Below are 13,126 nucleotides of genomic sequence, written 5' to 3'. Positions count from 1 at the left end.
TAATCAAACAGGAAAAGGTGTCCAACTCCAACTAGAAGGTTTATTTTAACATAGCTGAAAACGCTTCTTACATGCTTTTCTGTGTCTCCTTACACGGCACACGCTGCTGTGACGTCATCCTAAAAGCTACCTTGCAGTTCCTTAACAGAATTCTCTCAAAGCAATGCCACAACACCACAACAATGAGATACAGCAATTCATTGAAATGTGATCGGAAAAATGCAGGCTCATTAAAACAATTTCTAATGTGATAAAAATTGCTTCTCACACTGTTTTCCCGACAATCTAAATCTTCTTTGTCCTCTTCTTGTCAGTAACCGCCCTGCAGCATGTCTCCACCAGACCAAAAAAGCGAGTAAAAGGTATTCTACCTGACAATGATATAGTCGTTCAAAATTTGTGATTGAAATATAAATTTTCATTGAACTAAATGCACAGGATTTCCATCATTTTGCCTCTAGTTGCTTTACCCCGCCCTCATAATTCCTGACCAGTGAGTGAAGAGATCGTTAGTCACATGGTTTTGTTTACACGCTTTAGTCCGGACCAGGGAAGTCCGCTCGACACCAATCTAAATACAGACCAAACACAAGGTTTAGAGCTTGATCCGGACCAAATTATGCGGATTGGACCAACAGATTTTTCCAGCCTGAATACACCCTAAGATAAATTAAGAGTTGCTCTGTTGTAATTAGGTTAAATAATCTGCAACTGCTATTAAAGGCATTTCTATTTTTCATTAATCTTAAGTCTAACAATTGGGGAGTGAGTGTCTTAATTCCAGTGGCTAAGGCTTTAGTGATTATCTTAAATTAGTACTTGTTAATGATAGAGGCCAGCAGCTAGAAGGATGAGTTGGATCTTTGTTTTTATAATTACTAACATGACTGCTGTGTCAGATGTGTTTGTATTAGGGATTTCTTTCTTTTTCCAGTAAGTCATTAGGGATTTTAAATATGGGGAATTTTTACTAAAACCTTTTGAAAGTCAATGAAAATTAGTGGAGCTTCAGATTTTTTGTTTATGTTTCTAGAGGAGTCCCATTAACTTTAGGTTTTTAAAAAGTTGTTAAAATTCTAATATGTTTGGACATTATTAAATGGAGTAAAAGTCACTATAGAAGGTTCAGAAGACATTCTTGTTTTCCTCTGGGTTTCAGAAAGTTTTGCCTGAAGTATGATGTTTTTCTTTTTAATCTTTTGCACTGTTATTGTTTAGATAAAACTCCCATAAAAAACTGTTTTGTATGTTTCTAACAAGTTCTTGTGTCATTTTTTAATGATGGAGGACATATGCATTTCTGACTATTTCTTTATTCAAGTCGTTGTGTATCAGGGTCAGACGAAAAAATGCAGTTGGAAAGATATTGTGTTTGCTACTTTTTGAACTAATGTTACTCTGTACAATCTATGTTCTAGAAAACAACAGGTGTATTGATTCAGTATAATCGTAATTTTAAAAAAAACACTCTTTTAAAATAGCACAAAAGATTATCTGACTGGGACTTTAATTTGCTATATCCTCATGCATCTTCTCTTTTTGTTCAGTTTTGTTAAACTATTTTAAAATGTTCTAAAGTCTGTTATGTGATGAGTTCTGAGTGTGCAGATGCTTTTTTCTGACTGCATCTGACATGGTCTCTAACAGCAGTTAGATGTAATTGATAAAATGCTAAGACTACACTGCTTCCTACAGGCCTTTTTGGTGCTCAGAAGCCATGTCAGCCTCTTGTCCTTTTGAGTAAACCTCTGGGAGCTGTATACACATGGATCTGAAGGTTGCCCCATTACTGCATCAGAATAGCCAGTGACTAACTGACTGCATTGAGCTCATTTGATTAAATGTTCCCCTGACTGACCAATGCTGCTCCAGCGTTCACGCGGTTTGGTAAACTGTATTGATCCTCCTACACTAAATTTAGGTACCAATCTACAGCAATCCGAACCAATTTACTTCATTAATGTATGCTGTAAACCTGCAGTTCACTGTGAACGGAGGCCTTTTCTCTTAGTTGTGGAGGCCAAAGCACACGAAAGGCAAGTGTGGCATTAGGAAGTGTGGATATCGAACCTCCAACTGCTGCAAAATTCAGCAGCACGCGTACTGACGAGGACCAGGGGGCGGGAACACATTACACCAATTTTAAAATCGCTGCATTGACTCCCTGTGTGCTCAGGATTGATTTTAAAGTTTTTTTTAATGGTTTATAACTGTTTTTATGGTCTCTGGCCATCATATTTGTCTGATATGATTTCAAAGTATGAGCCCTCAGGAACCCCAAGGTCCTCTGATACAGGCCTTTTGGTTATCCCACAAGTTAGAACTAAAACACACGGTGAGGCCTCATTCAGTTGTTATGGATCTCGCCTGTGGAACAGCCTCCCAGAGAGCCTCAGGGCCGCAGAGACTATTCATGTTTTTAAAGGAAGGCTTAAGACCTACTTTTTTAATTTAGCTTTTAGTTGAATTTTAGGAATTTATTTGATATTTTAAATATTTATGTTCTCTTTTTACTAGTTTGATGTATGTGTATGTGTGTACATTTTATTTATTTATTTATTAATTTATTTATTTGTACTTACTTATTTATTTATTTTTTTAGTCACACTTACCATTTTATATGTCTATAAAGGTTTATTTATGTAATTATTTGTTTTTTGTTCTTGTTTGTAATAAATAATTATAATGTTAATTTTATTCCTTTTACATTTTCGTTGTAACTCCAGTGTTTTCCTCAGAGGGATCCTCCACATTGGTGACTGACCCTTCTCAGTGAACTGGGATTGGATCTCCCGGGTTTGACTCTTTTGATCAGATCTGGGGGGTCCTGTGGTAGTGTACTCCGTGAACTTGGGTGGGGGGCACTGATGTGGAAGTGTCCCCAAAATATCGTTTTCCCACTTCAGTACAAACCCAGGTCTCTACATTCCATCATTTTATCACTCTTTTTAACATTGTGTGTATTTGTGTGTGTGTGTGGGGGGGGGGGGGGGGGGGGGGTCGGCATTGTTTGCCGTGTCATTTTGTTTTTAAATTTGACACTTTCAGTGACATGTGTTTTAAAAGTGCTCTATAAATAAAGGTTGATTTGATTTGATGATGAAACTGATTTCTGTGACATCTTTCTGTCGTCACTGCTAAGCTAAGCAATTCAGGATCAGGGGGGGTTGACACAATCAGGGGACCTCTCTTTCCCCCATTTTAGAATTGAGGATTGAACAGTTGCAAGATTCATGTTCTTCACACTATAAAGTTGCACAACTTCTTGTCCAAATCTATTAAATGAGTTTACATCATGTAAAATATTTTTGTTTTAGTTTTCAAGTGCCTTATGTTGATTCAAAAAAAAAAAAAAACACCTCCAAAGCAGTATTTCATTCCCAATCCACAACAAGCGATTGGGTTCTCACATTGTGATGTAGATAAGTCAGGAACCGCCCCTTCCAGGAAGAGTCTGCGCTGCCAGCACCGCCCCCAGGCCAACACACACACCCACTTTTTCAGCAGAGCTAACGGTAATTGGGTAAACGCTTTCATTTTATATGCACATCCATCTTTGCAAAAGTTGGGATGTATGTTTTTGTGGGCAAAACGCAGACACACTGTCAAGGCAGGCTGTAGGTTGATGTCATGAAATGGGCGGCACCAATGAGTTTTATAGGCTACAGGTGCTACGCTAACTTGTTGCGTACACAAAGTTGGACGCCATATTGGATTGGGACCAAGTGCCTGTTTACTGCTGTGCTACAATTGCACAAAAAGAGCTGGAAATACAAGGATGTGACTTTTCACAAAGTAAATTATCACTGTCAGTTAGGAGAACGTATAGAAAATATTTTAGGAAGGTCTGAGGCAGTTTACTCTCAATAGTGAATGTTTAGGCTGATCTTGTATTCTATTCAAAGTCAATAGTAGCGTGAGACTTCACACTATTTCCACATTTTCTGGCAGCACCACTGATCTTTTTATGGTTTTTGGAGGATGACTTTAGCACTTATATGTGTGTTGGACCTCAGATTAGACCAGTCGACCTGCTGAATTTAAGCATATTACTAAGTGGAAAATTTAAGCGGAGGAAAAGAAACTAACCAGGATTTTTTCGGTAGCACCGAATCCCCATCCGGCAGTCGGACAGGGACATGTGGTGTACTGAAAACTGCCTGCCCAGTGTGGTGTAAGTACATGAGACATTCTGACAGATCCTGGGTGGAATTCACATGTTGTCCCGCGGCGGTGCGTCGCGACTGACTCTGGTCGCCGCATGCTTTGAGTCGAATAGACGTCTGCGCCCCATTTGCAGCGATATCGGCTACCCAGCGATACCAGTTTGTGTTAATCTTAGTATGGGTGTAGATTTGAATAAAATCACAACCATGCATCAGGTATGCATTGCATTTCCTATATATTGAAGTATTGATCTATAGAAAAGTTTGCTATGTCTGTTGCATCTTCTCCATACAAGTTATAAATGCATGAAGTATGTTTCATAGCAAAACTGACAAAAGAAAATAAATAAATAAACTAGATAATTTTAATTTAAATATTTAGTGCAATAAAAAACTGTTCTATCATGTTTGGGGTGTCACTGCTGAGGCATATTGCTCAACAAATAATTGTTTACTCATAAAAAAACCTAAAACACAGTATGACTGAAATAGAATGTATATTGTTAAAAGCTTTTGGTTTCCGCTTTTGTCATTCACCTGTACCTGCAAATGCAAACTACATGATTGTTTAAAATAAATTACACACAAACACACAAAAATGTACAATAAGTACCCTTATTTCATAGTTTGGTAAATGCTGTCCTTGCACTCATAAGAAATTTAGCAGGTGTATTTTGAGAATTGATTTGCAACATCAAATTGCTGAATCCCCTGTGAACATTGTTTATAGACAATCACTCAGGTGTGGAGAAAAAAGAAACATCTTTACAGAACCAAATGTAAAACATTTCTATGCAAAAACAGGATTTCACAGCAAGATAGCTACCCCTAATTTGAATAAAAGTGTAAAACTAAATTTCTCCAGGTGCATAAATCATTTTTTCACAAGGTTTTAGCAGTCATTCAAAGTATAGACTGGAGTTTTTTATTCCATGACTGTCCACTTAGAAGCTGTGCTGCACAAAGTCAGCACGACTACAAAATTTAACGGAGAAAAAAGTCTCAATCCTACAGTTTTTGATTCATATTAATCTACATGCACATCCAGTATGTCCTTTTTTCCATTTTTTGAGACAGAAAAAGCAGTTGCACGCAAGAGCTTTCATGCATATTTCCATTTTTTTTTTCTGAGTACTCCAACCTCAAACTCCAGGCTCAAATGTGGTTTCTTGAATATTTAAGAGCAAGCAATGCACAGAAGGTACTGTCTGTGAAAGCAACACTCTTGAGGAGATTTAATGTTATTAAAGGTTAGAGGGTAAGATTTATGTATTTCAGTTGAAAAGTTTTTGCATTTTATGTCAAAGCCTGTGCATTTATGAAAACGGTAAACTAAAAAATGAATTTTATTGCATCCGCACAATAAAGAAGCCAAAATGGAGTTTCATTTATGATCATTTGTGATCATCAGAAGCTGCGTTTCCATTGACAATGAAATTGGTGCTCCATGATGCTGCATGGCCTAAATAAGACGTCGACGTCTCCTTTAATAAGTGATGATGAGCGCTGGTGCCGGAACAGAAATTTCAAGGCGCCTGCTGTGAATTAAAGTATTGTTCACATCCATCGTCATATTTCTGAAAGACTTAAAGGACGAGTTAGTTTGTGTTTATTCACATAACCATGATTTAATAGAAACAAAGCACTTGTGAAATTGTGTTTTTTCGACATTTGTAGATTTCGCTAAAGTTTTGTACTTATGTGTAATGGAAACACAGCTAGAAATGCTGTGGTTGGAATTTCTTAACGTAAAGCTAAGTTATAGTCTACTACTTTTTCATTCATGCTTATCTTGACGTGAGAAAACGCAAAGTATTAGTTGAGTTATTGCATGATTATTCAGAATTTAGTTGGTCTTTTGGATATTAATGAACTTATTGCTATTAAGCCAATATAAGTCAGATCCTTTTACCTGCCACACCACAGGCTCCATTTGATCCGAAACCATGGACAGGTGAACACTCAGCACAACGGTGTGAGAGGCGGAGGTCAGAACACTGGCAACGATGGCTTCCCGCATCGAGAAGGGCAGCATGGTGTAAACAACAAACACGATGAATAGGAAAAACGACACCTGTGGAGAAAGATACAGCAGCTTAAAATTGCATGCTTTCCTACGCTTACATTTTTAAAGTCTTGCAACTTTTTTTTTTAGTTATAAAAAACAAAACAATTTTTTTCTCTAAGGGCTATCTCCAATAAATCCTTTAACCCGAGATCTGTTTTTTTTTTTTTTTTTTTTTTTTACAATGTATGATGTTAAAAAATTGTCAAATAATAAAGCTTTACTCCTTAGATTTTGTTCTTAAGACTATGTCACACAGCCACTATGTACATTTTGTGCATATTGCAGGGAAAAAGTGAGAAAAGTTGTGGTTTTTACATGAAATTTTCCTAGATGTCTCATAAATGGACCACGTTAAACAGAAGAAGCACGAATAATCCACGCAAAGAACACATAAATCAACATAGAACATGAACTGTGCGTCCTTAATGTGCTGTTTATATGAAATTCATTCGTAATTCGTGCGTGAATTATGTCATTCGAACGTGATTTGTGTGCCGTATATGTGATATAAAAGTTAGACATCTGTGGTACATGCGTGAAAAGTCTGTTAGAAACGCGGAACAGTCATGGAAAGTCACAAATTTACTTATGCCTCTCGAAAAAAATCACACCCAATTGGGTAAGATTTATCTAATGATTGCACTTAAACGTTGTGTAATTCTGAACCAACCAGTCAGCTGAAACCCTCAACGGACACCTGCGCACATTGACGAATGACAAACGCAAGAAACACTTACGTATTACAAGCCTGTATCACGTAAAACGTATTTCATACGTGGAAAATGCACAAAATGTACATAGTGGCTGTGCAACATGGCCTTTAATCACCTAGCAACAATAGTGCAAATAATACTTTAGTAATAAAATGTTCTTCCAGAAATTAAAAACAAACAATTTCGTTATAAAGAACAAGGGCTCACTGCCTTATCCCATTTTATCGGCATGTAGCCAAACAACCTTTTTAATAAACAGCTTTTTTTCTTTAATGAAAGGCTTTCTATTTTGTTAAATCTACCCCCTTCATGCATGGACAGAAAGAAGTCAGTGTTCTCATGTTCTGCTTCCAGGTGCCAGGGTCCTCGGGAAACCTGGAATGTGGTGAAGAGGGGTGGCCTGAAAGCATCTGAAACAGTCTCCCCTCTGTTTAAGGCTTCAGTGACTAACCTACACTTCCAATTTGTCAGAGCGGCAAGTGTGTCTGGGAATGCAAATGGCAGCACACAGAGAAATGATATGTGTAGTCATCTAAAATTAAAAAGACATTCATATTTATGTGACAATCCTAAAATAGGACCCACTGGCTTCCCAGATGGGTACCTAACAATGATCATGAATACGTGCATATGTTTTTCTTAGAATAGAATGTCACTTCTAAACATGGAAATATCTGAGTAGGTAAGAAAATGATGATAATTTTACATTTTTTCCACTTAAGGGCATCTTCATGATGACATTATAAATTGCAAGTAAGCAAGTAAACAACTGAGACCATACACAAAGCCTGATAAGGGTTCAGTAGCTTACATCTTGTTGTCTAAACCTGTTGAAAAAATGGAAGATTTCCTTCTGAACAGGGCCTGAATAATATTTTTTTTTCATAGTTTAAGTCACTTTATTATTGTATGGTTTTGCCAGGAGTGCAATGCTTAGGTGCAACTTAAATATGATTATTTCTTACATTAATAGGCTCATGCGTTTGTTTTTTTCTCCACTATCAACCACTAGAGGGCACTGTTTGTGTATCACTATTTCCTAATGACAGCAACACAGAAGAAGAAGCGCCACCCTTGGCAAAGTTTTTTGAAAGTGACACAGACAAGGAAGAAATGAATGGATTTAATGATTTAAAAGGGATTTTAGTTGATTTGCTAGCACGTTCTTTATGGGATAGTTTCTGAATAATTGAGTTTACGGAAGCATCAATTATTGTTATTAGTTCTATTGTTATGATTTTTATTATGATTTCTGTTTTGGTCCCATTTTGGTTAAATAAATTGCTCTCGAAATACGACTTCACAACAAATATAGGATTTTTTTTCTTCTTTATAATGCATTTTTTAGCATCTGCAACTTATACTCTAACGCGATTAATTGCCCGAAATATACAGTACACATCATTCTGGTGAAATGTATATGAAGTATGCTCAGAATATGGTGCCTGGTATTATTTAGATGCTGTCTTGTAGCTCTTACCGTCAAGCCAGAGACAGCTTTTAACAACATAAATTTTGAAACCCCCAAGAAGACCAAAAGGCTGAACAGCAGGCAGCATTTGATATGTATTTACTGCTGTTTTGACACAAACCCCTCTTTTGTGATGGCAAACTCTTACAAACAAGAGCTGCCCAGGCTGGCCTGTTACACAATGCAAGTATAAAAGAAATATAACAATCTCACAAGTCCTGTCAAAAGCACACCACAGCAGAAAGAGCACACGGATAACGAAAAAAAACAAAAAAAAAAGGTCTTTCTGTGCCTGCATGGTCTGTTACAGATGCATTCTTTAAATAGATGAATGGTAAAACTGAAAGTGAGATTCATTTAAATTCTGACTCACTTGTCAAGACCAGAGACTCAGCCGATTGGGATGTGGGGGGTGCTCTCCCTCGGGCTATGGCACTGTCCTTGTCAAACAGCTGTGGCCATAGCTGGCTGCAGAGCACACCAACCAGCTCCACCAACCGTGGATGGCTGAAATGGGATGTCACTATCACAATTAGAAAGGACCATTTCTCTAGCCACTAATAATATTAAGCCTGGCATAAGGGTCTCATTATGGACCACTCCATTTCAGATACACTTATAGTACTACCAACCCAAAACCTCTATTTGTCTTTAAAAAGAACAATTGTTTTATTAGACACTGTATGGTATTTAGCCAGCACTTCCTACAGAATAAATTACATTTGAGATTCATCCACCAGAGTCCCCATGTACACGACTCCTCACAAAGAACAGATCAGAAAATCCAACCTCTTCTCTCTGTTGCCATAAACAGGCATATGATACAGATTTAACCCCACAAACCACATCAACATTGAAGAATAACCTGTTTTGAAATCAAATATTTCCTTCAACCATCCAGAACTTTATTCTTTTATAATCTAACATTCCTTTTTAAAAAACAAACAAACATATCTTTCAGCTGGTAAAGTTGACATATGCTGGGACTAAAAGACTGTTCAGTCTAAGACCACAATGCATGTTACATTTTCAATTCTACTCTTCCACAGAGCAAACAACTGGACCACCAAGTTTGGACCGTAAATCAACACAAGAGACTTGCTGCTCACCTTTCAGCATATCCCTTGAACAGTGAATCAGATTTCACAGATTTGCACCAGTGGTTTAGCAGATTGTTTTACGCTGGAGACCCTTCCTGACAAAACCCTTTATTTTTTCCGGGCTGGGGATCGGCATAAAGGGGACCAAGACTTGTCTTTCCTTGTGGCTACACAGTTAGGCAGTAGCATAAAGGGTCTTGCCCAAGGACCAACACTGGATGAAGCTCATCGCACCCCCTGGGAAACGAACCCTGGTTTGCTATGTACCAGACCTACATGTAGCCAACTGAGCCATTCAGCCAACAAAATCAACAAGACAATGCATTCTATAGGTTGTATTTAGAATAATTAATCTTTCCTTTAAAGATATGTACAACCACACTCAACAAAATATGTCGAAGTTGCCACTTCAACATGTTTTGGGCTTTCGCCTTCAAAACTCACATTCACACATAGCGCTGCTAGTTTCTACGACCGCTTTAAGACTCTGCGTCCAAAATATGTGGTCCTTGAACGCGCAGAAGTCAAACCAGGTCAAACTTTAACCTATAGGTTAAATCAAGCTCATGGGTCTAATTTTTAATTTTAAAAGTATTTTTGTTAAATAAATTCTATAGTTGAATTAAAGATACAACATAACAAATAATAACATAAATATAATAACATAACATCGAATATGCCATGTTCTTTATAATGTATTTATAATATGAATGAAGAGAAGGTAAAAACCTCCCTTCAGACCGCCACATGAAAAGTAGTTTTCCATTCCCTATACTTTAAAAAAAAACTGAGGCTAGAACTTTGTTTCCCAATGCAGGAGAGAATTACTAATTGCTGCCAACCATCATCCAGTTTTGCAGAATAATTTGCTTAGAGCCCAACATGCGTTTTCTAAAATTAGCGCTCCGAATTATGGCTGCTTTTGAAGCTGTACCAATAATGGAGAGACCATAGCAGAAAAGCCCACAGCTGAATGGATGTAATTTTTATAAGTAAAAAAAATACAACTGAGTTTCATTAAGTATGACCACAAGACCCAAGTGCACACAAACTCCTTTCTACAACCATCAACTCATGACTTTTACTATTAAAATGACTTTGGGGTTCATTTTGGTGAAGTCAATTTGGCTTTTGCACAATTAATCATTTCCTTAATACTGATAGAGGTTAATAAAACCTATGACATTACTTTTTTTTATTTTACAGACCATGGCTGAAAAGCTTACAAGTTGGATTTACAGTGTTTTCATCCACTTGCTGTTTAACTCCGAGGTAGACATGCTGTTATCATTTATTTCTGGTCTCGGTAAATATTTGTCAAAAAGACAGCTCCCTTAATCTACAGTGAATCTCTTGACATCAGATAATAAGTCCTTCCCTGTTTTTTAGTGCATTTTGACCTTAATCATTATAATTAATTTACTACAGAAAAAACCTGCACCTCTTATCAGATACAATACCTTTTCCATTTCCTCTGTCTTCCCACCCTCCATAGTCCCTCCACAGTTTTTTTTTACCATCAGTCCCTGTATTATTCCCATCTTCCCACTTCTTCACTGGTGCCATCTGACTCCTATTCTGAAATTTTCAGCCTTAAACCCCAATGAGATTAGCTGCATACAGGATTGCATGTGCATCTACCATTTGTGTCTGTGAGGCAGAGAAAAACGGAAGCCGAGGTCCAGTAATTTCTCATCGAGGGATAGAGACTGGACTGCACAGATAAACCATTTTCCCTACTATGGAGAAAAAGAGAAGGCTTTGTTGGTAGAGGATGAGGACCCAACTGATTACAGGTGGGAAAAAAAAAATGGACTGCATGCAAACTAACATTTTTTGGAGGAAAGAATACTCATCAGAACACCCCTAAGGAACATAGTTTGAGGATAATTGCTTTAATGCATATTTTACTAATCAAAGTATCCAGTAGTTGCCATGTACAGTTTACTAAAGTCACTTTTTATGGGAAGTTATTTATTTTGCTGGTCACATATTTCAGAACTAACTTCCCCTTGGTCATTATTTATAATAATAAATCGACCGTATTTTCCAGACTTTAAGGCTCACTCAAGAATCTTAATTTTTTTTTAAAAACAACACCTTAATCTGGAGCGCCTTACATATGGATTAATTCTGGTTGTCTTTACTGACAAAGGATTTTGAGAGAAACATGGTGGTTGGGTGTTTTTGTGAATATGCTAATGCCGTCCGTGAGGCCCCCCAGACCGGTGCAACTGTCGACCGGGCTTTACTGTTCCCAGTCTGCTCTGACCATGTTGCGCTGCCGAGCTGCGGTTACATGGACAAAACGTTATAAACGCCTGATCCCAATCAAAATGCGCTGGCGAAGGCAGCTTTTGAATGCAGAAATGCCACAGTCTTGAGAAACCGTGCCAACAATCATGTGAATTTGTGTTACCAGTCGTGTCCAGACAAAATAAATGCTGATGTTATTCCCACATTACATGCATCCAAGGTACATTGCCACACAGATTTTAAGTGCGTTCATGGCTAAATGTTGTTGTTGCCACATATTAGCCTAATACTACCCCTTCTTCTGGTTATAATCGAAAAAACTTCTTTTGGGCCCATGTACACAGTTCAATTCTAATAAAATCTTTGATCCGATCAAAGACATTTTGCACATGTAACCGCAACTGTTGTTTGCTGACATGTCCAAAATGGCGCCGCTCTTTATGTATCTTGGACAATGGTAACAGGCTATTGTAGTGTCTCTAGCCTATATATCTCATTGGTGAATCCACTAACATGGCTAAAGACTCTAATGTGGCTAATGCTTAAATTATGGCTAAGAGTAACAAAACTTTTCTCAAACTCTTTTGTCTTCCTAAATGTGCATTATAGTCCAGTGTGCCTTTATGACATAAGTTTGAATAGACTGTAAACTGATGGTGTGCCTTATAATCTGGTGCGTCATAATGTGGAAAATACAGTACAGATTTTATTCACAACTTAACATTTAAGTTATTTACCTAGTATGCAGCAGACTGAGGACTGTAATATTTTTATCTCTTCCAATCTTAGTCACAACAAATGAAACAATCAGAAAAACGGTATAAAGCCAATGAAGAAAAGCCAGATTGGACTGTTCTATTTGTTACAGTATAGACACCACTGACGAGTGTGAAATGAAAGAACTCACATGGAGCAAAAACTACAATAACTCAATAAAAGGTCTTATAAACGTCTGCAACACTTTTTTCTCCATCACTTGACTTGATTTATTCCAAAACTAATAAAAGCCCAAACAATGTTAATCTTGACACAAATAATTTCAGGTTTGCATTAAAAAAAACATTCTCAAACACCATTTTGGCACTTTGAGAGAACAGTTATCATCTATGATGACCCATATAGCTATTTTAACAACGAAAACCAGAACACATGGAAGCAGATTTTTCTTTTGTCATGTTTCACAGTATAAGCAATATTCATGAAATTAGAAACGTAATCCTGTATAATCCTCTGACAAAAGGGCGTCACGGTATTTCACTTATCACAGCATGACCTCGGATTCAGTAAAAGCTGCTCAGTTCCTAGGTTTTTGCTTTAGAAAAACTATAGCATTGTTTGGAGTATAAACCAAT

The 13,126-nt window shown here is 37.3% G+C and overlaps 1 protein-coding gene across 2 annotated transcripts in view; it reads right to left on the bottom strand.

Moving 5' to 3' along the window:
- The window catches only part of adcy2a (adenylate cyclase 2a), a 75,382-nt gene that overhangs the window by 52,925 nt on the left and 9,331 nt on the right, over positions 1–13,126 (bottom strand). The window contains exon 3 of one of the 2 annotated variants that reach the window (XM_023964242.2): positions 6,079–6,240. The exons of the other annotated variant lie outside the window; for it this stretch is intronic. Coding sequence (XP_023820010.1) covers positions 6,079–6,240 — 162 coding nt within the window. The remainder of the gene's footprint in view (positions 1–6,078; positions 6,241–13,126) is intronic. 2 annotated transcript variants of the gene reach the window in all.

Source organism: Oryzias latipes, chromosome 16 (genome assembly GCF_053564925.1).
Source record: "Oryzias latipes strain Hd-rR chromosome 16, Olatipes_Hd-rR_3.1".
NCBI classification, from domain to species: domain Eukaryota; kingdom Metazoa; phylum Chordata; class Actinopteri; order Beloniformes; family Adrianichthyidae; genus Oryzias; species Oryzias latipes.
Note: the sequence above shows the minus strand (reverse complement) of the source record. Positions and strands in the feature narration are given on the sequence as shown.